Source organism: Mustela erminea, chromosome 1 (genome assembly GCF_009829155.1).
Source record: "Mustela erminea isolate mMusErm1 chromosome 1, mMusErm1.Pri, whole genome shotgun sequence".
NCBI classification, from domain to species: Eukaryota; Metazoa; Chordata; class Mammalia; order Carnivora; family Mustelidae; genus Mustela; species Mustela erminea.
In genome coordinates this window covers 1,537,776-1,565,398 of record NC_045614.1, presented here as the reverse complement: position 1 = coordinate 1,565,398, position 27,623 = coordinate 1,537,776, and the positions used below count along the sequence as shown (strand labels likewise).

Sequence of the window (27,623 nt, the reverse complement as noted above, 5' to 3'; positions counted from 1 at the left end):
CAGCCCGCCCCGTGCCTGGGCGGAGCATCCGCCTGTGGACCCCGGGGGGTGGGGGCGGGGAGATCCCGGCGGTCCGCCCTGCAGGGGTCTCTGCCGGCGGGGGTAGCGCGTGTTCCTGGGCGCCCCGCCAGCCTGAGCCTCTTCCTCCCGACCCCCCACCCCGCCTCCCCTCTGCGCGGCTGGGCTTTCGCGATGACCGGGAACGCGGTGCTTGCGCCAAGGGGACCTTGGAGGACGAGGCTGGCCAGCTCCCTCCCCAGCTGCGGCGCCGCCAAAGCCATGGAGGGTGGTCCTCGCCCCTGGGGGCCTCGCTGGCCCTCCTGACATCCTTCCTCCCACCCCGGGCCTGGCTGAGGGGCGGGCAGGGGTTCCTTGCTGGGACATGGAGGTGCTGAGCCGGCAGGCTTGGGACGAGGGGCTGTTTATTGCAACAAAATACGCAGTGAGACTGCACCCGGTTATCCGCAGCCCCTCACCCCCCGCTCGCGCCCCAGACTCCCCTCCTCGGGCAGAGGGGTGGGTCAGCTGCTTCCTGCTGCCTTCACCTCTCTTGTCCACCGGCCGGTCACTCCTGGATGTTCTGCCCGATCCAGCCTCTCACAGCAGCAACCCGCGTGTAGACACCGGGGAAGTGGGGCCGTCCGCAGCCGTAACCCCAGCTGGTGACCCCAGTTAGCACCCACCTGCCAGAGGGCTCCCTGCAGGCCAGGGGTCCCCCAGCGTCACCCTGGAGGAGAGGAAAGGCCTTAGAGCAGCCCAGCAGCTCCCCCACCGCAGCACTTGGGCCAGGGCCCCTTTCCCTGGGAGCCTCCTAGTTCCTGGGAAGTGGGTTCTGTTAGGACCACCCGCTCTTTTGGCTGGCAGACCGTTCTGGACACTGGACCTTGGTCCCGGGCTGCCCCTGCAGGGCCTAGAGGCAGGATGCCCAATAAACGGTGGTGGACTGAGAATTTGAGGCCGGGATCGGTGCCCTACTTGGCGGGCTGCAGAAGCGGGCGCTGGAGGGTGGCACCTGGCTAGTAGGGCCTGCGGCGGTGTCCCCGTGCGCTCACCGAGCAGCTGTCCACGCCGCCCTGCGGGAAGCCGGCGCACAACATACGGCTGCTGATCTGCACCGGGTAGAAGCGGCGGCACGTCTGCTCGCTGAGGAGACGCACAGCCGCCTTCTGCAGCTGCCGCGCCATCGAGCCTGCGAGCGACACGGAGCAGGATGGGCCGGGGGCGTGCTCGACGCCGCCTGGGCGTGGGATTGGGCGCGGGGCGGCCGCACCTACCTCCCTCGCGCAGGGAGCCCCAGCCGGTGATGACGCAGCGCGCGCCATCGGGGGGCCGCGGCGTGGGCTCGGGCAGGCAGATGGGGCGCACCAGGCTGCTGCGGCGCACAGGCCCCGCCAGCTCGAGCAGCGCCACGTCGTAGTCGAGCGTGTAGAGGTTGTAGAAGGGGTGCTTGAAGATGCGCGCCACGCGCTCCAGCTGCCCCTCGGCGCCGCTCAGGAACGGGGTGCCCAGGAAGGCCGCCCACTGCTTGGGGTCCCCGTAGCTGCGGGGTGCAGGGGACAGGTGTTGGCCGGAGCCCCAGCCCGCTCCCACGCACTGACGGGACCCCACAAGCTGTATCTGGGGGTCTTACATGCCCACCCCCTTGGACCCTGACCCCCGGAGGTGCACGGTGCCCCCTTCCGCTGGCTGTTCCCCTGGAGGATGGGGGCTGTAGCCCTGTCCACCCTACAGAGTGCCCTGCCCCTTTAGGTCTGGTGCCAAGTCCCAGTGGGGTAGGAGCCAGGGGTAGGAGGGCCCAAAGGTTCCCCAGAGACTCCCCTGCCCCACTGTGCCCCCATAGGCCTGACCCCAGCTGTTGGGAGAGGCTGTGCCCAGGGTTTGGTGGGGGTCCGGCTCGAGGTGGTTCCTGAGCAGGGGAGGGTTGTATGAAGGGGGAGATGGCTGGGGGCAGCAGGGTCCCGGGGGGTGGGGGTGCTTCATGGCCGAGGCACGGAGGGGTGACTCAGAAAGCCGGCCAGTGAGCCCCATGGGCCGGCCGGACTCACACGTCAAAGCAGTGCGCCGCAGACAGCAGCCACCTCTCCGCCACCAGGACGGCCCCGCAGCGGTGCTCCCGGCGCCGCAGCCACAGGCTCACCTGCCACGGCCACTCCCCCTGGCCCGCGGCGCTGCCGCCCACGATCCTGGTCATCGCTGACATGGGTGCCAGGCCACAGTCTGCCGGGGAGTCGGGGGACTGCTCAGGATGGCTGACCCCGCCTCCCACAGTGCACGTGCCTAGGGCAGGACTAGCCGACAAAGGGTCGGCAAAGGGTCGGGGGTCCTGCCCTGGGTAAACCCCCCACCGGGTGCTTGGTTCTGTAAATGCGCCCTCTCCGGGCGCTTCTGCAGGAACATCTGGGATGCATTTGAACTGGCCTTCCTGGCTGAAGGTCCGGCCCACGCTCCTCACGTCACCCTCTCCCCACGCATCTCCGGGAGCTCGGAGCCAGGTTCCCTGCGGCTCTGCACACCCCCAGCTGCTGCCCCGCAGGCCCCTGCCCTGTCCCTGCAGCTCCTGCGCTGCCGGGTCTCCCTCGATGCCCTCCCGGGTTCTCCTTCCCAGGGTACTGACCCCCGCCCCGGCCCCAGAACCAGGCGCGCTCAGAGCACAGCAGCAGAGAACAACGCGGCGGTTCCCGCAGGTGCTGCAAGAGCCCGTCGCCACCCGTGGGGGCACGCGGGGACCTGCCTGGTCATTCCCACAGGGAATCCTCCTCCTCCAGAACGGCCCCCTGCCCCAGCCTGCTTTCCCACGCCCCACGTGCCTTCCCTGCCCCCCAGCCGGAGCCGGGAGGGAAGAGAGGGAGACAAGAGGTCGCCCTCTCAGTCTCGAGGGCCCGACCAAGAAGCCTGGAGCATCGGATGGAAATGGCTCCTTTCTGGAAATGCTGCCCCCGCGGAACAAGGCAGCCACGGGTGCCATTTCCAGGGGCTTCCTGCCCTCTTCTGGACCCCTGGCTGAGAACTCGCGGGCTGTAGCTATGGGAACGGTCACCGAGACAGGAGGCCAGACGCAGAGCAAACGAGCCGCAGGGCCCGGGAGACACACGCCCGCTCTGGGAGCGGCTCGGCTGGAGCACCTGCCGCGGGGAGTCAGTGGCGGCAGCGGGTGGGGGAGCTGCCCCTCTGGCCGGCACGCTGGTCCCGGGGACGCCAGCTTTCCAGCCCACGTGCAGAGCCTCCGGGGGCCGTGGACCAGACGCTCTGCCTCCACTCTGCGGCTCCGCAGGAAAGCCCGCGCAGACCCTCGGCCCGCGGCGGAACGTACCCCCAGCCAAGCCGGACGCTCCCAGACCCCGCAGCGGCCCGCCTCTTCCTGCGGCGCGGATGGCGCGCGGGCTGCCCTGAGGCAGGAGCGCATCAGCCTGACTTCGTGCGGACTGCAGGCCTGGGCAGCCCCAGCTCCTCGGGCCTGGACAGCGGACACGTGCGCCACGTGTCCCCTGAGGACGGCGGCTTCGGGGACGCATCCTAATGGTCGGGACGGGCCAGAGGACGACGACCCCTGTGTGTCACGGCTTCCGTCACACACACACCCTGAACACAAGGATGACGGGGACCTAGGGAGGTCAGGAGGGGACACTGATGGAGGGGGACGGCAGGGGACGGCTGGGTCAGTCTCCGGAGGGAGGCGGTGAGAGTGCTGGGGCTGGGGGCGCCGAACAGCCGGGGCTCCTGGGAAGCTCGCGAATAAGCAGCGAGTTGGGGCAGCACCAGACCGGCGGCCCGCGCGGAGCACCTGCTCTGGGGGTGGCTCCCGGGAGCACGTCCGTCCCGGCGACCCGCCGCCCCACCTGAGTGAAGCCAGACCAGACACCGTCCCCCCGCTTCCGGGTGAGCGCGGAGCTCGTGTCTGCCGGGGCGGGGGCCGTGCGCACGGAGGAGCCGAGCCAAGGGGCTCTTGCTGGGGCCTTCCTGCTGCTCCGGCCCCTGGCGCCCACCCCACGCTGCCTCCCCTTTCTCTAGAGAGCCCCGTGTTTAGCAAAAACACTAGCTTCCCTCGGAGTCCTGCTCGGCTGACCATCCCCTCTGAGGAGCGAGGCTGGCTGGGAGGAGCGGGCTGGTCGCTAACACGGGGGTCCCCTACGTGTCCCGCAGGAGCCAGGCCTGTTCTCCCCTTAGTTCCCCCGCAGCCAGCGCCTGTGGGCAGGTCTCGGCCCGACCTCCGTGAAACGGGCTGTATCTGATGGGTTTTATCGGGGGCCCGCAAACACGTTTCATGCTTAATCCTCAATAAACCTGACTCGGCGCTTGAGAAGCTCAGAGATCTCCTGGGCGCGGGGTCGGTCCGCGTCCTGCGGGCCAGCTGGGCCGAGCAGGGCTGCGCCTCAGCCAGGGCGTCCCCCGAGGCCCCGCGTGGGAGCCCGTGGGCTCGGCCCGCTCGCCTCACTCCCGCGGCCGTCGTCCTGCGCGTCTGGTCCCCCACGGCACCCCAGACTTAGCAGGGGCCGCACACGGGAGGGTTTTGTGGACACTGGTTGGACGGACAGAGCGGAGGGGACCCTCCCGCCAAGGCTGTCTGACCAGGGCCTGTATCCCTGGCTTCCAGGGCCTATCGTGGGCTGACTCGTGTCCTCCAGAATCCCACAACCCAGTCGGAGGCCCCGGGAGCTTAGGATGAGACATGGGGACGCAGGTCTTTAAAGAGATCATGAACTTAGAACAAGGTCCCAGGCGGGCCGTGACATCATGAGGACACGAGACACAGAGGGACAAGCCCGTGAGGACAGGGAGAGGGGACAGCGTCTACGCAGACTTCTGAGCTCCAGCACCGGGAGAGAATAAATGTATGCGGCTGTCACAACGGACGCGGGACGCTGCCACCCACATGTCCCTCCGCCCCTCCTGCTACCTGGTGGCTGGAAGCCCACGGTGGTGCGGGGGGCACTTGGAAGCGGTGTCTGTCCCTCTGCGGTGGTGCTCGTGGTGGTGGCAGTCCTGCTGGTAGGTTGGCTGGTTGCCGGGCTGGTGGCCCGCGGGGTGGCTCTGCTGGCCAGGACCCCTGGGACCGTGGGGCCAGCCACCGTCCTGGAGGAAGGTCTGGTGGTGGGCGGGGGTCCCATGGTAGGCGGGCGAGGACTGGGCAGGGGGCCCGAGGACATGGTGTCCAGGATCCAGCCCTTCAGCCTGGTGATGCGGGTGTACACGCCCGGCCTCCTGGCCTGAGCGCAGCCGACCCCCCAGCTCACGATCCCGGCCAGGTAAAACACGCCGGGGGCCTCCTCGCAGGCCAGGGGTCCTCCCGAATCGCCCTGCAAGGGAAGGGGGGGAGGGTGGGAGCCAGCCCACCGCCCAGCTGCCGCCCGGCCCGGCACAGACGCGGTGACGGAGGTGGGGAAACCGAGGGGAGGGCGGGCTGGGACCGCGGGCCGCGGGCGCCCTCTCCGCTCCCGGCTCTGCCAGGCGCTCCCGTTCCCGCGTCACCGCGGTGGGAGCCCAGGACACCCGCTTCAGCCCCACCCCGCCTGGGAGACGCTGGTCCGGTCGCTTCTCTCCGAGTTCCAGCTGTTCTGGCTTTTGTTTGGGAGACGTAGAGAGAAATGCAGAAAACTAAACAGACGATCACGGTCACGGGTGCTCCCGCCGCCCGGAATGAACCGCTGCTCGCTCGTGCCGGCGCTGAAGGAGGCGCACCAGTGACTCGGGGCTCAGGCCGCGTCTTCCCACAGCCGTCGGGAGGGCCTCTCTCGGCCCACGCCCCACTCTGCCCACACCAGATCGTGGGGACAGCGATGCCGGGTGACTTCCAAAGTAAGGTCAGGCAAATGCTGGCCCTGGACTACTTGGTCCTGGAAGCCCACCGCCGCCTTTGTCGGGTTCTGGGCGGAGACCCCGTGGGGAGGCCGCATGCAGGGTGCCGTGGAGACCCTCGCCCACAGCCGGCGCCCACGGCTCCCGGCCCACCAGCCTCGGAGCCGCCCCCGCGGAGGCCGCCCCGCGTGGACACCGCGCTCGGAAGCCGGCGCCGGTCGGGAGGAAGCCGGGGATCCCCAGCCCCCACCGCATGAGCGCAGCCCCGGAGGTGGACCTTCCGGGCGAGTCCCGAGCGACAGCGGCAGCGACAGCGGGGAGAGCCCGGAGCCCGACAGCCCGCGGCTGGGGCTGTGCCACCGCCCCTTCTCCCCGGTGCCGTTCCTGGCGGCGCCCGCGTCCCCCTTTCTCCTCTATCAGCATCACCCCGCCCCGCCGCGGGGAGCTTTGCCGAGTCGCACGGCAGCGCTGCTGGGACCGGCCTGGAGCTGCGGCGTGTGGGGAGAAGCGGGTGTTCGTGACGCCGCGTCTTCCCGGCCGGCCGCGCGCGGTTTCTCGATCCGTTCAGACCTTCTCATTCTCTTCGGAGTTCCGTGATGTCCTCCATGGAGGCCCTGGACACCATCTGAGTTTACTTCTGGACGCCAGACGGACGCTGTCCCCACGGTCCGCGGGAGCCCTCGTCCAGGCCGCTGACGTTTGCTGGAAGCTCTGGACCCCGCGGGACGCCCTCGTTCAAGCCGGCGGCGACGCTCGCGAGTCGCCGTTTCTCCGCCGGCTGCGCGTGTTTCCAGCATTTACGGTCTTCTGTCCGGGTGTCAGTTATGTTCCCGCGGGTCACGTTTCTGTCCACGAATGTCATCTCTCCTTCCTTCCCTCCTGACTCTCCGCGTGAGGCCAGACAGGCCGGCAGCAGCAGGCAGCCGTGTCCGAGGAAAGCTGCTTCGCCACCGAGCTTGCCGTCTGCGGCAGTTTCTGTTCTCCGGCTCTCATCCGGCTGCAACTGTTTAAAACGTAACTAGAAATGGTGCCTAAAATCTACCAAGTGCCGGGTGCCTGGGTGGCGCCGACTCTTGGTGCGGCTTGGGGCCAGCGGTCAGGACCGCGGGATCGAGCCCCGCACGGGGCTCCGCGTTCAGCAGTCCACGTGAGAGTCTCCCTCTGTGCCCCCCAAATATGTACATCTTTTAAGTAGTCAATAAATTATTTTATTACATAAATCTCTCTAAAATAAGTCCTTTCAAAAATTATCGAATGCCGGGGCTCCTGGGTGGCTCAGTGGGTTAAGCCTCTGCCTTCGGCTCAGGTCATGATCCCAGGGTCCTGGGATCGAGCCCCGCATCGGGCTCTCTGCCTGCCTCTCTGCCTGCTTGTGATCTCTCTCTCTGTCAAATAAATCAATAAAATCTTTTTAAAAAAATTATCGAATGCCTTTCTCTGGGGCTGTGGAGACGCCGCTGTTTCTCCCCTTCAGTCCACAGGCGTGATGACCGAGTACTGGGATCCCCCCCGTCCGACCAGCCTTCATAGGAGACTGACGCACCGCGGCTGATTTGTTTTCCTTTTAGCGCATTCCTAATCTGCCAACGTCTACCGAGGGTTTTGCACTGGCGTTTCTAGGTAAGACTGGTCTGTAATCTCTCAGCCAGGGACGAGGTCCGGCCCACGCCGCAGCCCGCACTGGCTTCGCCTCCTGGGAGCACACGATCGGGGCGTCTGAGCTTCCTGCACCTCAAGCACGCACTCGGAATGTGCTTGGAAAGGGCATTTCTCTGAACCAACGTGAAAGACATCTGGGTTCTCGGAAGGGTTTCCCCGTTCGCGGTGTCCCGACAGTTCCTTCCCTGCTGTCTCTGTGTCCCCGTCGAGCGCCGTGGAAACGTGGAAGGGAGCGAGGGGGAGGGGCGGGCCGGGCGGAAGGGAGCGGGCACCTGCTCAGCCGCTCACCTGGCACGAGTCGACCTTGCCCTCCAGGAAGCCTGCGCAGAGCATCCGGTCCGTGAGGGAGAAGTTGTAGAGGGCGCTGCAGGCCTTCTGGTCTATGATGCCCACGGACGCTCTCTGCAGGATGTCGGGCTTGGTAGCTGCGAGAGGAGAGCCCCCCAGATGCGGTTCAGCCGGCAGCACCCCCGGGAGGCGGCACTATCCCCGGCCTGTGGGCCCTTCCCCGCCAAGTCTCGGGGTGAGAAGGAAGCGGAGCCTGGCTCTCCTCGTGCCCGAGACCCTCCCCGCCGCCACCTGCACTCTCCCCAGCGCCGCAGGCCTGCAGGGAGGCCCTTCTGAGGCTTCGGAGCCGGCACAAACTGGGGGAGCTCGGGGCGCTCGGAAGGGCTCAGCACCAGGGAGCCCAGGTGCTTGCGGCAGGAAAGCCCCGGGACGGCCATAAGCGAGTGGGCAGGGCCGTGGGCAGGCGTCCGTGGGCCCCGGAGGAGGGGGAGGTGAGGGGTCTGCAGACGGACACCGGGAGCTCACCGTTGCCCTCCTGCGTGCTGCCCCAGCCGGAGACCACGCAGCGGCGGCCCACCGGGAACTTCTGGATGGCCAGCGGCAGGCACACCGGCTGGATGAACGGGTTGAAACCCAGGGGCCTGGCCAGCTCCAGCACGGCCACGTCGAAGTCCAGGATGCCGGGGTTGTACTGGGGGTGCAGCACCGCCCTCCTGAGCCCCACCTTCACCGGGGTGCCGCCAATGCCCGCGAGGGACGCGGTGCCCAGCTGGGCCCGCACCAGCTCCACCCTCGTGCTGCCGACAGGGGCCGCTCAGACACCCGCCGGCACCCCCGCTGCCCCCAGGGAGCTGGGCGGCGCCCCCGGTCTGGGCTGGGCACCAGGAGGACAGAGGGCCCATGCGGCTGCTCCCCCAAAGCACCCGAGCTGGGGGCCAGGCAAGGCAGGAAGCCCTTCCCTTGGGCTGTGACTAGAGTGAGTGGCTCCCGCGCTCTAGGGGCGTCCAGCACGGATGCCGGGAGCCCGGGGGGAGGGGCCCTCGTCCCCTCCTCTACCTAGCCCCCCTCTGTCCCCAGAGGCCAGTTCCGCAGACTCTCCTCCCGAGAAGGCCCCCAGAACCCCTCCTCCTCCTGCTCCCCCTGTGTTCTGGCTGGACGAGCCCAGGGCCACCCCAGTGCACAGGGGCCGGAGCTGCCGGGGACACCCGGCCGCGGAGGGGACGGGCCTTACTGGTTGAAGCAGTGGGCGGCTGACAGCAGCCAGCGGTCGCCCACCACGGTCGCGCCGCAGAAATGCCGGGAACCTTCCTTCAGGCTGACCTGCCAGGGCACCTCCCCAGAGGCGGCCCCCAGCCCACCCACGATCCGCGTGGGTTTCTCCATGGCCGGCCTGGCCCCGCACTCTGCCAGGGACGAGAAGAGGGTCTCAGCATCGCAGCCTGCCCAGGTGGGAGCACAGGGGCTCGGACACCAGAGCGCTGCCGCCCTGTTACACGGAGGAAGAGACTGAGGCCTCATGGTGGCCTCCGGTCTTGCAGCAAGGACGTGGCACAGCGGGCGCAGGAGGGCTCCGGAGAAGATACGGTCACAGACTGTCTTGGGTCCGAGGGCCCAAGCCCACCAGACACAGACCTGCGGCCCACGAGGTCGGGCTGACGGGCTCCCTGCGGGGACCCGGGGAACGGGGCGCTGCGGAGTCTGGGGACGGGCGGGGGTAGCTGCCATTTAAACGAAGCGGGGCTCTAACAGGCTCCGCATCCCGGGTCCGGGGGACCACGAAGGCGGACCGGCATCTCGTCTGGGTACCTGGAGACCAGAGAAGACAGGCACAGACCACCGTGTCCAGAAACCCCATCTCTGCAGCTCGGCCCCAGGTCGTAACGGGGGCAACTTCCCGGGGCCGAAGACACAGGGGCCCCGGGTGAGAATGCGGGTGTGACCGTCACCGAGCGCCGCTGGAAGAGGCCACAGGAGAGCTTGCGGTGGGGAAGAAAGCAGGCCCAGGCCCAGCCGTAACTCTGTGTAAAACCCGGAGCACGGAGTGAACCGAGCCCACCGGCTCCTGGGAGGGAGCGGACAGCAGGTCGCAGTCACCGTGCGGAGGCCGTGGAGGGCTGGGGGCAGGGCGGGGCGGGGCGGGCTGCTGTGTGGAGGGCGCGGAGCTTCAGGTGGAAAGTTCTGGAGACTTGCCGCACAAGGTGAAGATACGTAAGGCTACCGACCTAGACGTGCAAGAAGCTCAGGACGGCCCGTTTTACGTGTTGGGACGCGGCAGTTAAGGATCAAATGAAAATTAAAAACCAGATAAGTGGACATTGCTCCTTTCCTGGAAAAGGAGCATGCAAACGTGTGCAGGAAAATTTGAGGAAAAAGAAGAGAAACGCAGATTCTCGGATGTTCAAATGTCCGTGTGTGTGCATGTGGATGTGTGTGGTGTGTCTGGAAGGACCCCCGAGGGCACAGCTCAAAGTCACCAGCCCCCCGCTGCCCCGGGAGGACATCCCATGGACGTCCCCGTGCGCTGCCTGACTTGGCCGCGCAGTCTGAAGGACCCGGCACGCCTTCGCCTGTGCCCACGGTAGACATCACTAGCCCATCCCCCTCTGCTCCCCAGTACGGATCGACCCACCCCTGCAGGGAGTGGACGCCGACGGCCGCCTGCGTCCCCAGCAAATACCTTGTGGCTTAGAGGCGGTCACCGGATCAGGAGGCGCCGTGCTGGGACCCCGTGTGGGTCTGGCAGGGGTGTGGACCACCGGGCTCTCGGGACTGGTGGGCCAGGCCCTGCTGGGGGTGGCAGAGGCGGGAGCCACGGTGGGGGCCAGAGGCTCACTCGCCGTGGTGATGGCCTCCAGGATCCAGTCCCGCAGCCTGGTCACACGGGCGTAGACCCCAGGACGCCGGGCTTCCGCACAGCCAATCCCCCAGCTTACAATGCCGGCCAGGAAGAACCTGCCGGAGGGCTCCTCGCAGACCAGGGGGCCTCCTGAGTCACCCTAGGAGACAAATGGACGCCTTCAGGGGGGGTCAGGCTCTAGGCCGCAGCCAGCCCCAATCCCAGGCCTGTGGAGTCGGACTTCTGAGAGGTCCCTGGCCACGAGCTCAGGGAGCAGAGCTGGGCCGACAGTCCACAAGTCAGAACCTGCTTTCTCTTCTGTAGAAACTCAAGGGGCTAAGATTCCTTCCAGTTCCACCGTGGGCAGTTAAAGACCCACCCCAGATAAACACCCGTCCGTCTCCTTAGCCCACCAGATGTATGGTGATGTGAGCGCCTGCTAGACAGACAGGAGGACAGGACGGCCACTGCACTTCCCCAAGGGCCTGCTCCGCGCTCGTGCCCCTGTCCTGCTGTCCCTCCCTGTCCCTCCGCTGTGGCTTCCTGGCTGCCTGCGGCGACCTCCCCCACCGTCTCCCCATCTGCTGAGATGAGTCCGAGGGCATGAGCTAAAGCGAAGGCCGTCCGCGGCCGTGCTCTGAGTCCGGTAGGGGACGTCTGGGCGGTGGACGGGGCCTGGGGCAGCCGGGGCAGGTGTGGGCCGCAGGCTCACCTGGCAGGAGTCCACCTTCCCGTCCAGGTAGCCGGCACACACCATCCTGTCGGTGAGCGAGTGGCCGTACAGGCTGGCACACAGGCCCTGGTCCAGCAGCTCCACAGTGGCTTTCTGCAGCGTTTCTGGCTTCACCACTGCCCGGGGGGAGACCGGCAGCATGAGCCTGGGGCCACAGGCTATGTCCGCGCCGACCCCGCGGCCCCTGCTGAAGGGCACTTGCTGCAGCAGCTGCTCAGAAACCGGCGGAGGCCACGCGCTACAAGCGCTCTGCGGTAACCTCCGGGCCCAGATGGCAAGGAGGCATCCGACTGGACACCTCGTCTCCCTGTGGAGACCCCTCACCCACCCCTGCAGCTCTTCTTGTGCTACTTTGCAGAAAGCTCTCCTCAGCCCGACCCTGGCTGATTTACGGTTCGTCTCTGCTACATGTGAAATCGTTATGTTGCCCCTCCTCAAATCTTCCGGGGTGCCCTCCCCTCCCCAGCTCAAGTGAAAAGTCCAAGTCTGACCACCGACCCCAGGGCCTTTGCATATGCCTAGAATGTTGTCCCTACAGAATCTGCCTGTTTTCTTCCTCATCTCCTTCCTCAAGAAGCCCCTCCTGACCGCTTTACCCCCTCCCCACCCCTACCTTACTTTCCTCTGCTTTGCCCCCATCTACCGTCTTTAGGACCTACTTCCCTCTAGAGCTGTGCTGTCCAGAACGGTAGCCACGGGCTACACGTGGCTACTTAAACACAGATCTAAATGTGTTCAAAGGAAATAAAACGTAACCGCGTTTCTGAGCCGCACGGGCCACACTGCAGGGGCTGGTGGTTCCTGCAGCACGCGGCACAAGCTTAGGAAAGCACGGCCGCCTCAAGGCAAGTGCTCTTGCACGGCGCTGGTCTGGGCTCAGCCCCACACAGGGAGGCTCTCTGCTCTGCTTCCGGTCGGGCCCCGGACCAGTGCTCGGTGAGCCGGGGAGGCCCGAATGTGTCTGGATCGTCTCCCTCCTCACGGGGTCCACGTGGCCAACACCTTCCCTTCCCAGAAGTGTAAGAATCACCAGCACTTTCCCTTCCTTTTAGGTCAGGTAGATAGGGACCCGGGAAACCCCAGAACGCAGGCAGCGGGCTGGGCGACGGAGGTCAGCCGCGTTGGGTCCCCAGAGCCATCACACAGGGCAGAGCTGCCCCAAACATCGGGGGTCCCCGGGAGCCTCCACTACTGTGCACTGTCCATGGAAACCCGCATGGCCGCTGAGCCGGCCCCTGGCTCGCGGCTACTGTGTTGGCCGGTTTGCTCTGGAACGCTCTAGACGGCCTCAGCCGTAGCACGTGTCAGGAGGATGGGCAGGCTCGCTGCAGGACGCCCTCCCCTCCCGCGCCTCTGCTCCTCCACCAGCTTGGAGCTGGGGCGTCTGTTCGGGGGGCCTTCCCTACAGCGGTCCCCCAGCCCATCTCAGGTTCCCCGCGACATCCCGCCACGGGACACTCGGCTCTCTCCCAAGGCCATTCCGTTCTGTGCAGTCACTGCAAAGCCCGGTTCAGTGAGCAGGAAGCAAGGCTCGTGGGGCTCACGGAACCGGTTCCTACGAGCCTCTGGTCCCCACGTCTTTGTGAACCAATACGGAACCTCGTGTTACGCGGCTTCTGCCTAAATGCACCCTCGCTGACACACACCGTGGGGTCACCCACCTACACGCGGGCCACCACTCAGCCACGCGCGCTGAAGGCGGCTGACGCACCGCACATTTCCGCACAGACGCACCTCAGCCTCCTTGTGCTTCCGGACGCCGGCCAGCACCCACCTCTCCTCTAGAGGCCCTTTCAGAAATCGCCCTCAGAAGCACAAAAATGCGAAGGGCATTGCTTTCTGGTCTGAGCTGGAACAGTAAGGGAGCACGAAGCCTGGTGGGCCTCGGCTGCAAGCATGCTCCTTGTGCACACCCGTGACCCCAAGGGTGCCGCGGGGACCCATCTGGGGCTGTGAACGCACCTCACTGAGCAGGGCGTTCGGAGCACAGAACCCCGGGACCCGGGGGGGCCGGGGGCTGGCCCAGCCGCGGGAGCACGGCACTTACGGAAGTCCTCCCGCAGGTAGCCCCAGCCGGAGATCAGGCACTTCCTGCGGGGCGGGAAGACGTGCGTGGCGGCGGGCAGGCACACGGGTTGGACGTGTCTGCTGAAGGCCAAGGGCCCGTCCAGCTGCAGCACTGCCACGTCGAAGTCGGCCGTGTCCGGGTTGTACAGCGGGTGTGGGGTGATGCGGGCCACGCGCGCCCGCACCGTGCCGGGCTCCGCGCCGCTCAGGTATGTTGTGCCCGCGTAGGCCACCCACTCTCTCGGGTCCTGGAATCTGCAGGAGAGACAGACCACGGCTCAGGGGCCCACCCACGGGACAGGTGGCTGTGGGAGGTGCGGGAGGCACCAACCCAGGGGAGCCCCAAAACCCAGTCATCACCACCGATGTTTCCACACAAGCTTGTCAAGAACAAGCAGACGCAGAAGAAATCCCGCCGGCGCCGACGGTCGACACCCCGGCAAGCACAGATCTGGGAACGAAATGCTAAGGGGGCGCCAAGACCACAGACCGGCTGGAAAACCACCAAAGGGACGCAGAAGGCCCCCGGTGAACGAAGCCGGGACATCTGACCGAAGCCGGGTGGGCCCGGCCTGGCTCTACTCACCGCCTCGCCCTCCCCGAGCCCCAGCCTGCCGGGTCGGCGCTCGATTTCACAAGTGCATATTCCATTCACTGATTTTCGTCTTTGCGCTCATTTTGGTATTTTCTGCCACGTGACGTGAAATGTGACGCGTCACCGTGGCGGTTTCTGGCGACCCCGTGCGTTTTCCCTTCCTGGCGAGTGCCTTGCTCCCCTCACCCTAATCCCGGCCCCACGAGGCACCTCGTGGGCCCCACAGCCGGGCGCCGGAACAGCAGAGCCCCTGGCGGAACCCGGGGCCAGGCTCCGCGTCACAGAGCCGGCCCCGCTCACCCACCCTCGCGCCGTATCCCCCCGAACGTTCTGCTCCGCTCTAGGCCAAAGCTCTCGCTGCCTTAAAAATGGCTCAAGTGGTACATTTCCCGGTATCTGTATTAGAGTAAGAAAGAAAAAACGGCGGAGGCGGGCACGGGCCCTCGGGACAACCGGGGTGAGTTGGATGTGCACGGGACACTGGTGGAGGCTGCGGGCGTGTGACCGCATCACGGGCGTGCGGGGCCCGTGCCCCATCCGAGCAGACTCCAGCAGCAGAGTCAGGGGGGACACCTCGTGGTCACAGGGACAGCGTCAGATGGTTTGGCCAAGAAAGGCGCCCACACGTCTGTGCGCACGGCCCAGCTCCGGCCCAGGCTGCAGGCGGGAGCGCTGACCCAGCAGAACGAGGCCACGCGCCCAGATCGGGGAGGAGGTAACACAGGTGTCGCCAGGACCGCTTCCTCCTCTTCGGTTTGCCTTGATGGCGTCGTAACTACACACGGGAGGAAGGAGACTTCAAGGGGGAAACTCCCGGCTCCTACTGCCCTGAGCTGTCCCTGCCTCCCCCCCGCACCGTCACCCCGAGGCAGACAGCAGGGCGCACGCGGGGCTCTCCAGCACCCCACGGGAGAGGCCATGGTCTCTGGGGGGAGCTGGGCTGCCGCCGCCCTGCCCTCTCCGCAGGACTCCCCAGACCACAGCTACCAAACAGCAATGCCTGGGGCAGACTTCTAGAACCTTCTCCCACCTCTGACCAGCTCGTTAAACACTCTGGCCATCCCCAACAACAAACCACAACCCAGTTCAAAAGTGGGCAAAGAACGGGAACAAACATTTCTCTGAAGGAGACCCAAAGAAGGATGTTCTTTGTCACTCGGCCTCAGGGCAGGCAAATCATGACCATGGTGCGTCCCCGCTGGACGGCTCAAGTCAAAATGGCAGGTGGCAACAAGTGCTGGCGGGGGCCTGGAGCCGGAGCCTCCCGCACGGCTGGCCGCGACGGGAAATGGTGCAGCCCCCAGGGGTAGAGGGTCCTCTAGGGTTAAACACGGAATTACCCGATGACCCAGCAACCCCACTTCTTGGTCTGTACCCAGGAGACCTGAAAGCGGGCACCTGAAGACAGACCTACACGCCCCTGCCCAAAGCCGCAGGACTCACAGGAGCCAGCAGCTGGGAACGACCCACGCCTGCCACCAGAAGAGTGGACACCATGTGGTACGTCCATGTAATGGAGTGTCGCTGCTCCGACGGAAGAAGGAAGGAAGAACCCTGACCCCTGCCCCTCGCGGAGGGACCCCGAGGACACAGAGCTCCACGAGAGCGGCCAGACCCAGGACACATCCCGCAGGACCTGACTCCCGGGAGGACCCAGGGGAGCCCCATCTGCACAGAGGGAGAGGAGAGGGTGGGAGCCCGGGCAGGGGTGGGGAGTGCGTGCTTCGTGGGGATGGAGTCGCCACATGGGGAGATGGAAGGTTCTGGAGCCGGAGGGCGGGGGTGGCTGCAGGACCAGGTGAGTGAGCTTCCTGCCGCTGAACTGTACTGGTTAAAGCGGTACATTCACGTTACGTGTGTCTTACCATGAGTTCAAAAATTAAACAAGAACACATTCAGATTCAGCAACAAAAAATAAAGGAGAAGAGAGACCCCAGAGGCTCTGAGAAGGCCAGGAAAGGGGGAGCTGCGCGGGAAGGAACAGGGGGCCAAGGGGTACGGGCTCACTCGCTGAAGCAGTGGGCCGCAGACACCAGCCACCGTGCCCCGACGACAGCAGCCCCGCAGAAGTGCTCGTTGTTTTCTCGAAGGCTGACTTGCCACGGGAACTCCCCGGGGGACGCCTCCACGCCGCCCACGATCCGGCCGGCCGTCTTCCAGCCAGGCTGCAGCCCGCAGTCTGCAAGACAGAGGTCACCAACCAGGAGCCGCAGGAGGCGCGGCTGTGACTGTGCTCCCAGCGTGCCCACGCGGAACCTCTCGTACAAAGACGTGTCCTAGATCCCTGGCACTTGGCTTTGCCGACTCCCTCGGGGTCTCCCCGCCCCTCCTCTGCCCCATCTCCCCAGCTGCCCGACAGATGTCGGACCCACAAAGGCTGCACGAACCGGGGACTGGCAGAGAACGCCGACCGGGACCCTGTGCTCCGCCCCGCGCAGCTGTCCGGCAGCTGTCACCCTGCCACGTTACGTCGCGTGCTCACAGCCACAGCCGGGTTGGGGGGGGACTCATGCTTCCGAGTCGATGCGGGGATGTGCCAACTCAGAAACCAAAGGGTCAGCTCCTTGCTTTCCTGTGTCCCTCCCTGCCTGGGGCATTTTCTTCCTCCTCCTCCCGCCAGGGGCCCCTGCTTCTGAGGTCTCCACCGCAGCTCACGTGGCCACACAGTGACCCTGAACTCGGCAGCCCCGGCCTGTCCAAACACTCACATTTCAAAGAAAGTCTGGCCCTTGACCACCTCCTGGGGGGCACCTCTACGCCCTTGGAATACTGAGTGCTAACAGCGGCTTTGTCCTGGGGCATTATTAGGTCACGCAGAAAGTTTACGCACGGGACTGACTGACGGCCCGGGGCCACGCGGGGGCCACGCGGCAGCCGCCTGGTGTCTGGAGCAGCGGTGAACTGTTACCCGCTGAGTTGTGATCCGCGAGAAGGTGAAGTTTTAACACCTGGTACCGGTGAATGTGATTTCTTCGGAAACAGGCTGTCACAGATGACCCAGGTAAGACCAAATCACGAGTGAGGGCCCAAACCAATGACTAGTGTCCTCGGAGAAGGGGAAATTTGGACTCGGGCACCCGGGGAGAACGCCGTTGGCACGACGACAGAGGCTGGGGGACCCTTCTACAAGCCGACAAGTGCCAGGCATCCCACAAACCCCAGAAGCTGGGCGAGAAGCAGGACCCCGATTCTCCACCAGCTCAGGAGGAACCAGACCCTCGGACACCGTGAACTCGGGCCTCCAGCCTCCCGCAATCCGTTTATGGCACTTGGTCCCGCCAGCTCTGGGACTCTCCTCCATAAAGCGAGCTGTGCCGGGGCTACGTGGCCATGGGAGCAGCCCCCAGGACAGACCCTGGACACCAAGGCTCTGCGAGCCGCCCTGCTCGGAAACACCGTGTGTGCGGTCATGTGCTGCCGCCGTGAGTTAGCTCAGGGCGGTCCCCACCGCGCCACTGGGAGGACAGCAGGACGCTGGCTCACTCCTGCTCTCGCGCACACTCTGCCTGTGCGCCTTTCCTGTGAGGACCTTTTCACTGGAAGACACAGTTACCGTCATCGGGCACCCGAGTTCTGTGACAGCTTTCAGTGACCACGGCCCCTGGGGGAGCCCGGTGGACCCCGACCACAGCCCCCACAGCCAGGGGCCACACGCAGCCGGTGTCCCCTTCATCGTGGGTTTGCCAGTTCCAAAATTCTCATACGTCCTCTCTTCGGGAAATCTCGGTCTCGGCTGATTTTGCCCACGTCTATGTCCTTTGGCGGAGTTTTATAACTCTATGACGTCACAGGCTTGACACGGTTACTTCCTGCTGCTACTGGTCACGAGTGGGGCTTTCTGCCTTTTCTCTTCTTCTTTTTTTTTAATTCTATTTATTTATTTGACAGAAATCACAAGCAGGCAGAGAGGCAGGCAGAGAGGAGGAAGCAGGCTCCCCGCTGAGCAAAGAACCCAATGTGGGGCTCGATCCCAGGACGCTGGGATCACGGCCTGAGCTGAAGGCAGAGGCTCAACCCACTGAGCCCCCCAGGCGCCCCAGCCTTTTCTTTTCTAACCTGTTGTTACTCGCATCAAGCAAAGCAGCGGCTTTCGTGCGCTGGGGTCCGTCTCACTCCCTCTGGGGGAACTGACCTTCCGGCCGCTGCTCAGTCGACGCATCCACCGGCTGACACAGTCGCGCCGCTGTTAGGAGCGCGGTCCCCCTTCCTCTCCACGCCCGCACTGCTGCTCTGACCCTAGCGCCTGGGCTAGCATTGCCAGAAAACGTCGCGTACCCTTACCGCACTCCGACCGCAAGACTCCCTTGCTCAAATCCCACTGCCTGTCGGACAGAGCCCCAGTTCCTGTGGCTTCCACAGTTCGGGGAGCACCTGAATGTGCCGTCAGGTGCCCCCCTGCACGCTTCTCAGCCAACTCCAGGGACTCCCGCGCCCGGGAGCCCGCAGGTAACGTGCGCAGTGGGCCAGAGAGCAGAGCCAGCCGCTGACCCTGGAAAGGGGACACGGCCCAGGGACCGGCCCGACCGGACACTGACCACACTGAGCCTCGTCAGATCCGTCCGAGCAGTCGGTTCTGTCATCGCACTCGGGGTTCACTTTGGTCACACACTGGCTGTTCCGGCAGGAAAAGGCGTTCCCAGGACAGCGACCTGAGGGCAGAGAAGAACCCGCAGGTTAGGTTCGGCCTCCCGACTCTGTCTCTCCTGGCTGCAGCAAGAGGTCTACTCAGAGCCTCTAGAGCATGGAAAACATCTCTTTTTCACTTTTTTAGCCCTGAACGTTCCCGAAATAATTTTCTCAGCATCGGTACAGAGACGAAACACGAGAATGCCGGCCAGCGCGAGGCGAGGGCTGTGCAGCAGAAACACTGGTGCACCACCTGTGCTCCCACGTTTTCCAGCGCCCTCGCTTTTCTAGAGCAAAATACAGACGAAACTGGACTTCTCAAGCTGCAGTAAAATACGTACGACATAAAATCCACCGTGCTAACCATTTCAAGTTTCCAGTTCACACTTCGGGGCTGTTCCTTGTGGGGGCTGCGCAGCACTCCTGGTCCTACCCACTGGGCGCAGGAGGTCCCAATCCTTAGAACCACAGAAGTCCCCGGACGCCACCCAGCATCCCCTGGGGCCTGGATCACCCCTAGTTGAGGACTCTGTACAGCAAGTGCTACTCTTCTTTTTTTCCAAACTGTCTGTTTTTTTTCTTTTAACAGCAGATTTCCACCGCTTTTCAAAAAAAATCGTTAATGTTTTCTCTCCCTCGTGTCTGGCCATGTGTAATTCAAAGTGTCTCCTCTTTATTTTTTTAAAATATTTTATTTTTATTTATTTGACAGAGAGAGATCACAAGTAGGCAGAGAGGCAGGCAGAGAGAGGAAGGAAAGCAGGCTCCCTGCTGAGCAAAGAGCCCGATGTGGGGCTCGATCCCAGGACCCCGAGATCATGACCTGAGCTGAAGGCAGAGGCTTTAACCCACTGAGCCACTCAGGCGCCCCAGTGTCTCCTCTTTAAACCCTTTGCCCACACAGGACTGGGAACCTGCCCCCTCCGGCCCCCTGGAGGAGGCTGGTGCGCAAAAGCAGCATTTACTGCGTTCGAGGGACCCCTCTGTGTACTGGAAAGAAGTCCGGGAAACCTTTCGCAGGCCTGCAATCAGACCAACTCTGCAGAGGCGGGGAGCTCCTTGGGAGAGGGGAAGACGTACCTGACTTCAAGTCTCTTTCCGTCAGTGGCCCTTCCCAGCTTCCTGCGGGGAAAGAGACCAGAGCTGTGCGCGCGTTCAGGAAGCTCCGCAGCTCTTTGAAAACGCCGGACTACAAAGCCGAGAGCTGCACTGCCTACCATGGGGGCCACCTAATTGTAAATTAAATCAACTGAAGTTTAATCCAATGGAAGAGTCTCTTGCCCCGCCTCACTGGCTGCATGACGCGCGCTCAAGAGCCGCCTGGGGCTGGGGGTCCCCTCTGTGGGCCACGCAGGCAGGAAACTGAGGAGAATTCAGCCAGAGTTGGTGGAGAGGTTACTGGGACTCAGCGAGCACGTCAGGGCTGGTGGGGAAGGACCATCCTGTCCTGCAGGGCAGGCAGGGTCAGTGCAATCGGTGTTTAACTGGACGACACACCGAGCTCGTGTCTGGCTCCCAGGTCGCGATGCATGCGTCATCAGATTTTATGCGGTTCTGGTGCACGACAGGAATCTGCATCATCGGATTTTGGGGCGTAATCGCGTTTACTCTTATACCTACACCAGGGTTGCCAAGCAATGGCTACGGGCCAAACGCAGCCCGTTTGATTCTGTAGATACAGTTTTGCCAATACACGGCTGTGCCCGTTTGTTCGTGCACCGTCTGGAACCTTCCTATTAGAGCAGAGCCGACTGGTCTCAACAGAGGTCCCGAGGGCGGCAGAGGCAGGAGCATTCACACTCTGCCCCGGGCCGCAGTCACCGGCTCTGTGCTGCCCAGAGCAAAGCGCCCTGGGGGCGTCCACTGGTCATCGGAGGGAGCAACCCGTGAAAGCCTGAAGTTCGATGCAACTTCCAGCTTCCTCTCCCACGGCCGCCTCCTAATCCTTCCAGCGTCTGCCGCCTACTTGCCTGTGAGCTCGGCGGACAGGATGGCACCGTGGGCGGCCAGGGGGATGCCCCGGCCCCGCAGCCGCGCCCAGAGCCCCTGCTGCAGCAGCTCCTCCTCCAGGCCCAGACTCAGGGACCACAGGCCTCGCAGCAGGAAGTGCAGCCGGAAATGCACGAAGACACTGGAATTCCCATCCCTGCGGGGAGAGAGAAGCCTGTGGACGGGGGGCTCCTGCTGGAATCTTCCGGAATCTCTGGGGAGCCACCGGGGTCCCTTCCCCCGGAGGCGGCCCTGACTCACCAGTAGCCCAGCACAGTGCAGCCCACACAGCTGGCCTCCAGCTCCGTCTCCTGAAAGCTGCTTGCGAACTGTGACAGAAACAGGAGCCGCACACGCTGAGGCCACGGGGCAGACGCGCCCCACGGGGACCTGCCGCGTGCGCAGAGCCAGAGCGCGCGGGGCAGCGCCCCTTCTCCCGGTACACGCACCGGTCCCAGAGCTGCAGACCTTGAAACTATCTGGATGAGAACAGCGGCCTATCGGCAGACGCACGGACAAGACATGGTCCGTCCACAGGAAGAGCGACACCCCCTGTGCTGCCCCCGGGACGGACCCCGAGCCCACGCTGCGCAGGGAGGGAACCAGACGCAGGATGCCACAGGGGGTGCGAGTGCACGCATGAGACACGCCCAGACCAGGCCCCTCCCCACACGGGAGGGGGGCTTGTGGGGGCGGAGGGCGGGGAGGGGGTTGATGGTCGACGGGGACCGGGTTGCTTTGGGAGTGATGGAATGTCCTGGAACCAGACAGAGGTAATGGTTGCACGATTTTGTGACTACACTAAGTGCCACTGAATTGTTCACTTCCAGGATGGTTAATTTGGGGGCTCCTGGCTGGCTCAGTCGGTAGAGCATCTGACTTCCATTTTTGAAGATTTACTTATTAATGTGGCAGAGGCAGCAAGCATAAGCAGGAGGAGCAGCCGAGGGAGAAGCGGCTCCCCGGTGAGCAGGGAGCCCCAGGACCCTGCGATCATGATCCGAGCTGAAGCAGGTGCTTAACCAACTGAGCCACCCAGGGGCCCCGAGCATCTGACTCTTGATTTCGGGGTTCTGAGTTCGAACCCCACACTGGGCGCAGAGATCACTTAAATAAAGAGACTTTTAACAAGTGGTTAATTTATGTGAATTTTACAGCAAGAAAAGCCTACTTTGTGCCAACAGAGGCTACTGGAACTCGCTTATCGTCCGTGTGCTGTCCGAGTGAGCACCGCCCCTCCTCCGGGGACAGTACCGGCTGAGCGGCGAGAGGCCCCGCCCTGGGAGCTGGCCTGGCTCTGGCTCCAGGTGCTGCCCCAGCAGCGCCAAGGCCGGGGGTTCCTACGTCCCCCCGGCACCGCACGGGACCTCCACCGAGGGCGACAGGACATCCCGCTTTACCTGCTCTCCCGGTGGCGTTACTAAGAGCGGCCCCGGGCACGGTCAGCGTTCCGGCGCGGCTGCTAAAGCTGGCCGCCGGCCTGCTCCCGAAGACCGCAGGACACGGTTCTCCCTCCCAAACTCCCTCCAACCTCTTTCTCTCACTTCCGCTCTCCAGCCCGTGTCCCCGCAGCCTGCACTCAGACCGGCCGGCCCGCACGCAGCCCGCGGACTGCAGCGGGTGCTCTCTGCTGCCCCGGCCACCGGCCCACCACTGGCCGCACTGGCTACCGCGCTTCTGAAACACGGCTGGTACCACAGAGGAACTGGTTTTTACATTTTCGTTAATTCCTGCTTCAACTCTACAGCAGGGGGGCGCCTGGGGGGCTCAGTGGGTTAAGCCTCCGCCTTCGGCTCAGGTCATGATCTCAGGTCCTGGGATCGAGCCCCGCATCGAGCTCTCTGCTCAGCAGGGAGCCTGCTTCCTCCTGTCTCTCTGCCTGCCTCTCTGCCTGCTTGTGATCTCTCTCTGTCAAATAAATAAAATCTTAAAACAGTAAAATAAAAAAATATAGCTTTCTCTTTGATCCCCACTTTACCGACGTCAGTGACACAGAACGATAATATTCCAGATGTTCTGAGCTACATAAAAAAATCGTTAAAATTAAATTTACCTTTTCCCCTTAACGTAGCTGCTAGAAAATCTTAAGTTACGCACGGGGCTTGAGTTCTATTTCTTTTGGTCACTGCTTCAGGGTGTGGGGCTGACATCAGCCACCCGACACCCATGGGCCGCACTCACGTCATCGCCTCACAGACTCGGAATGGTGTTCCCGTCCCCAAAGGGTTGGAGAAAAATCCAAAGAAAAGGAAGATCTTGCTTGGGTCGCATGGAGGCCAGCTGAGGGTGTGCCTCGGGGCCCACAAATCGGGCGTCCGCCGTCCCTGGCACTTCTCTGGCTGCCTCAGGCCAAGCCAAGTCGCCCAGTCCTTGGGCCGAGGGTCCGGCCCCACGAAGCCCACGACCTTGCCCGTCTGGCCTTGGAGGAAAAGCGCGCCGGCCCGGATGTGGACGGTGGGACGCAGCAAGGCCGCCCTGCTTCCTCATCCTACCTCCCAGCCCCGGCGGAGGGGGCTCCTTTCACACCGCGGCTGCGCAGCCAGTGACCCTCCAACTCCGCCCAGCAGGAGGCGGGAACGCTGTTCCGTGGAGATGTAACCCCCCCGCCGCACAATGCACTGGACGGGTCTCAGGGCCTTCCGGGGTGGTGCTGCCATCACCGCAGCCCAGTTTTGAACAATCCACCGGCCTGAAAGCAGCCCCGTCTCCCCCAGCAGTCTCCCCTCCCCAGCCCCGGCCCCTCGAGTCTCCTTCCCGCCTGGGACGTGTCTCACGCACAGACTCACACCCTGGGGGGCCTTCTGTGTCTGGGTCCCTCCCGGAGTGCCACGGGCTCGGGGTCTGTCCCCAGGGCCGCACATGGGGCTTCACCCCTGCTGGCAGCTGGGGACGCTCCCGTGCGTGGGGACCTCCCTGTGCTGACGCAGCACCCGTCGATGGGCATTTGGGCGTTTCCACTTTGTGGCTCTTGTGAGTGCTGCTGCATAGGTGTGGACGTGGGCGTGCGGGCTTTCTGTGTGGACATGACACACAGACCGGCTGGGCCCCGCAGAAACCCTGTCTGACCCACCGACCGCCTGCCTCCTGCCGCGGCGGCTGCCCGCCTTCAGAATCCCGCCAGCCCCGTGTGTGGCTTCTGACCCCGCCGCCGGACTTCCACGTACAACCTGTCAGCAGGCTCCAGGCCCAGCAGGGACCAGTCCCCACCGATGCCACACTCCCCTGTGTGCCAGAGCCCGCCAGCGCCGGGGACAGCGGCCTCATCCTCTTCGTCCCACGTGCCCTCATCCCTGCCCGGACGTCTCCCCGCTCGGCTCTGCTGGTGCGGTCACAGCCCCCGGCCGCCCTCACCAGCCTCTCCAGCGTGGGCGTCAGCGCGCGGTAGTAGTCGGAGGTGGCCTGCTGCAAGCTGCCGGCATACCGGACCCCTCGGAGCTCGGCCGTGTGCTCCACGTCCACACCCTGTGTAGAGAGGGAGGCTGCGGACGAGACCAGGGCCCCGTGAGAGAGCCCCACTTCGGGGTCAGGGTGCAGTTAAGTCAGCCTCCCAGGCCCCCTGCCACCTGGGCCATCACCCCAACAGCGGGTGGGCCGACCCCCGGGAGGCCCTGAGTGATCCCCCTCAGTGCCCCCTCCCACCCCCAACCCGTGTTCCGGGTTGGATACGGACTGTACGGTCACCACTGAAGGCTCCCAGTGTCCCCCAGTTTTCTGAGGACAGGACAAGCTCCTTCTCACCCCTGTCTGACCACCAGGTGTGCCTGGTTCACGGCCTGAAGTTGGCTTCAGCCAAAAGTGGCCGAGATGGCCTCCGGAGACCCTACCTCCTGTCCGGAGCCATTCCCACCAGATGCCACAGGGGCCTGACCACAGCCACGGCCCCACGATGCCACCCCGCGAGAGAACACGAGTTTCCAACCGTCGGAAACACCGTGTCAAAAGTACGCAGCCACGAAGACGCAGACCCAGGAGCACGGGTGGGTGGGGAGGGGCAGAGCGGCTGCAGAGGAGCCGGCCCAAGGCAGAGACCCCGCGGGAGGGCCGCATGGCACGGGCGGGGAGCCCGGCACCAGCGCGGGCGTGTCCAGCCGCAGGCCACACGCCTGCAGACGTCCGCCCCGCGCCCGTGCTGCCCATCACAAGAAGTACACGACAGCCAGACTAAGAGCCACGCGAAGTTTAAAAACAACACAGTAGCAACCACGGAAAACATGTTGAAAATACGTTAGGACTCACAGAAAGACACGCTAACCAAAACACTGACCATAATCAGGATATTAGAACAGTGAAAGCAGCGGTCACCTTAACCCTTCGAGCTGGGTCCCACTTCTGCGTGCCACGACTGCGTGCGCGTCCGGCTGCAGGACCTGGGGCCCCCGGGGCCCCCGTTTACTTAAACATGCGCTCGGAGCCAAACCCGGACGCGGTTTGTCTTCTCACGGGGGACACGACGGAAGAAACGAGCACCCGCTGTGCGGGCCGGAGTGTCCGTGCCCCACGCCCCGCCTCAGCCGCTGCTTCCTCCCTCCTGCCTCACGACACCCGACCTGGCTCTGGAATTCACAGCCCAAGGTCAAGAGCCGCTCACTCACCCGACCGAGCCCGCCGGGCGCCCACGCACGAGCCCGTGTTTTCCCTCTGAAATGATGACTGACCCACGGAAGCTCCGACGCGTGCCCGGCGCCCAGCTTCCCCCAGGCTGGCGTCCCCAGCTCAATTCGTGAGCTGGGTGGGGATACGTTTTAATTTTAATCGAAGAAACGTTTAAAAAGTGTGTGTTTCTTAAAGCCTGCCTCAGTTTCAGGGGTCCCAGGGGGCCGCGTTTATGCTGCTGTTCGCGTGTGTGCGTGCTCCCGGGGTGCCCCCGCCTCCCCCTGGCGAGGACGCGCACACTGGGGCACACCCAGAGCACCGACCTTCCTGCACCTGCACCCGCGGCCACTAGAGGGCTCCACCAGGCCCGCCCCAGGGCACTCGGGACGCAGGGCAGTCCGGCCGCTCCGGTAACACCCGTCTCCAACACGGAACACAGATCACAGAAGCCCACGGGGGTTCCCAGCTTACTGTTTCGCCACAGGACAACCTTTTCTCCCAAACTGCCACTTCCTATCACTATTTCGAGGGCAAGGGGACCTTCACGCCCCAGGGGAAGCTGCGGGAAGCCCACCAGCTCAGAACAGGCCTGCTCCGGGTCAGGGCCGCCCGGCGAGCTTCCTGTGATGACAGAATGTTCTAGACACGCACCGCCCAGGCGGTGTCCCCCATGAGCTGCCCGTGCAGGTGGCGGGTGGGGACGGGGAACTGACTCTGTTTTCAAGGACGCTGCATGCTGGGAGCAGAGTAACTCATCCCGGCCAGGAACTGACTCGTAAACACTATTTAGTGTTAACGACTTTCACGGCAACAGACCCCCGGGCTCATCCTCGGCCACACGGAGGCTGATACCACGGGAAGAGCCCTTTGTGGTGGTGAGGAATGACAACGGCTCGCGGTCTCTCAGGGAACGTCCGTAGAAACATGACGGGGGACCCCTGGGTGGCTCAGTCGTTCACCAGGTCACGATCCCGGGGTTCCGGGATCGAGCCCCGCATCGGGCTCCCCGGAGCAGGGAGCCTGCTTCCCCCTCTGCCTGCGCCCTCCCTGCTTATGCCCTTGCATTCTCTCTCTCTCTCTCTCACTTACTCTCTGATAAATAAATAAAATCTTTAAAAAAACATGTATATATAGAGAAAGAGAGAGAGAGAGAGAGGCATGCGGGGGAATCTAGAACACTCGGTGGAAGGAGTGGCAAGTCCCCCAAGAGCATGCAGGACCCGCTGTCCCCTCACGAATTCTCACAAGACAGCAGGAGAGCTCAACCCCGGCAACGCGTGCCTGTGGAGACCTGCGGGGCCGTGAGCCACAGAGACGTGGCAGGAAGACCCAGGGAGGCCGTGGCCAGCCGTGGTGACCTGTTTTGTGCTTTAGAACAAGACGACACTGTGGGTGGATCCACAGGTTCAAAATCAGAAGCCGCCGAAGGCCATCTGGTGACAAACCACTCCTGTGCCGGCCCGTGGGCTGCCCCACCCCGGAGGTGACCCGGGGGCAGACCCCCCCCCGCAGAAAAACTGACGCACACAGGCGGACGAGATTTCCTTTCTTGCTACGCGGCGCCTCTCCCTTCTGCTTCTAACGTGGGCGTCTCTAGATCATTCTGCCGGGTGAACCGTACAAAATCACGGCCTCTCTATACGGTGCGTCTCAAGCTGCCACCACACCCGGCGCAGAGCCTGATGCAGGACTTGATCCCCAAACCCTGGCGTCGAGACCTGAGCTGAAACCCAGAGTCGGACGCTCAACACTGAGCCACCCAGACGCCCCACTGCTCGTTCTTTACGCTTCAGAAAGCACAAGAGCTTCTCGAATTCCTCAACCCTTAAAAAAGCTCGTTTCACTGTCCCCATCTGTCTCCTTTTTCACCCCGTGGTGAAAACTCCCTGGGAGAGCCCGGTCCGCGGGAGACGCGAATGCCCCGTGGCCCCCGCATGCACTCACCCGCCCCCCACAGCCAACCAGTGCACACCAGGCCCCAGCTCCTGGCCTGCCTGACTTTTCTCCTGGTGACCTGAGGGCCAGCCTTCAAGTCCACGCCTGCACGCTCAGGCCTCGGGTCCTGGAGTCAGAGCACGGGTACCGCTGAGCCACTCGACATCTTTGCGCACGTCGCCCAGCGTGTGAACCCGTGCGAGTTCACAGCCACTTACCCACGAGGACCGCCAGGGTGACCGTGACAAGGCTAGTGGCCACCACCGCGGAGAGGGTCACACGGCGGCACGTGGCACCGGGAGCTGCGACGTCCTTTGCTGGCCCAGGCACAAGCTGTAGGTCACCAGCGGTGGGCTCCATGGCTCCTGGACACGGGGAAGGCGACCTGGATCCCAGCAGGAAAAGGACGGAAACACAGGGTCAGAGCTGGAGGACGCTTCTTGTCCCCTAAGCAAGGGTTTCCCTCGTGCAGACGCGGCAGCCTTCCACAGCGCCCTGGGTGCCCGTCT

General features: G+C 64.2%; 1 protein-coding gene across 1 annotated transcript; it reads right to left on the bottom strand.

Annotated features, from left to right (window-relative positions):
* Positions 1 to 42: 42 nt before the first annotated feature.
* TMPRSS9 (transmembrane serine protease 9) lies at positions 43 to 27,623 on the bottom strand. Its single transcript, XM_032358290.1, has 17 exons — positions 27,333 to 27,623; positions 23,939 to 24,065; positions 20,564 to 20,710; positions 19,678 to 19,715; positions 18,507 to 18,620; positions 15,979 to 16,150; positions 13,357 to 13,631; positions 11,289 to 11,425; positions 10,418 to 10,736; positions 8,972 to 9,143; positions 8,266 to 8,537; positions 7,741 to 7,877; positions 4,895 to 5,294; positions 2,046 to 2,217; positions 1,275 to 1,540; positions 1,053 to 1,189; positions 43 to 727 (listed from the first exon to the last, which is right to left on the bottom strand). The coding sequence occupies exons 1-17, from the start codon at positions 27,472 to 27,474 to the stop codon at positions 566 to 568; spliced, it is 3,189 nt and encodes a 1,062-aa protein (XP_032214181.1). The 5' UTR covers positions 27,475 to 27,623; the 3' UTR covers positions 43 to 565.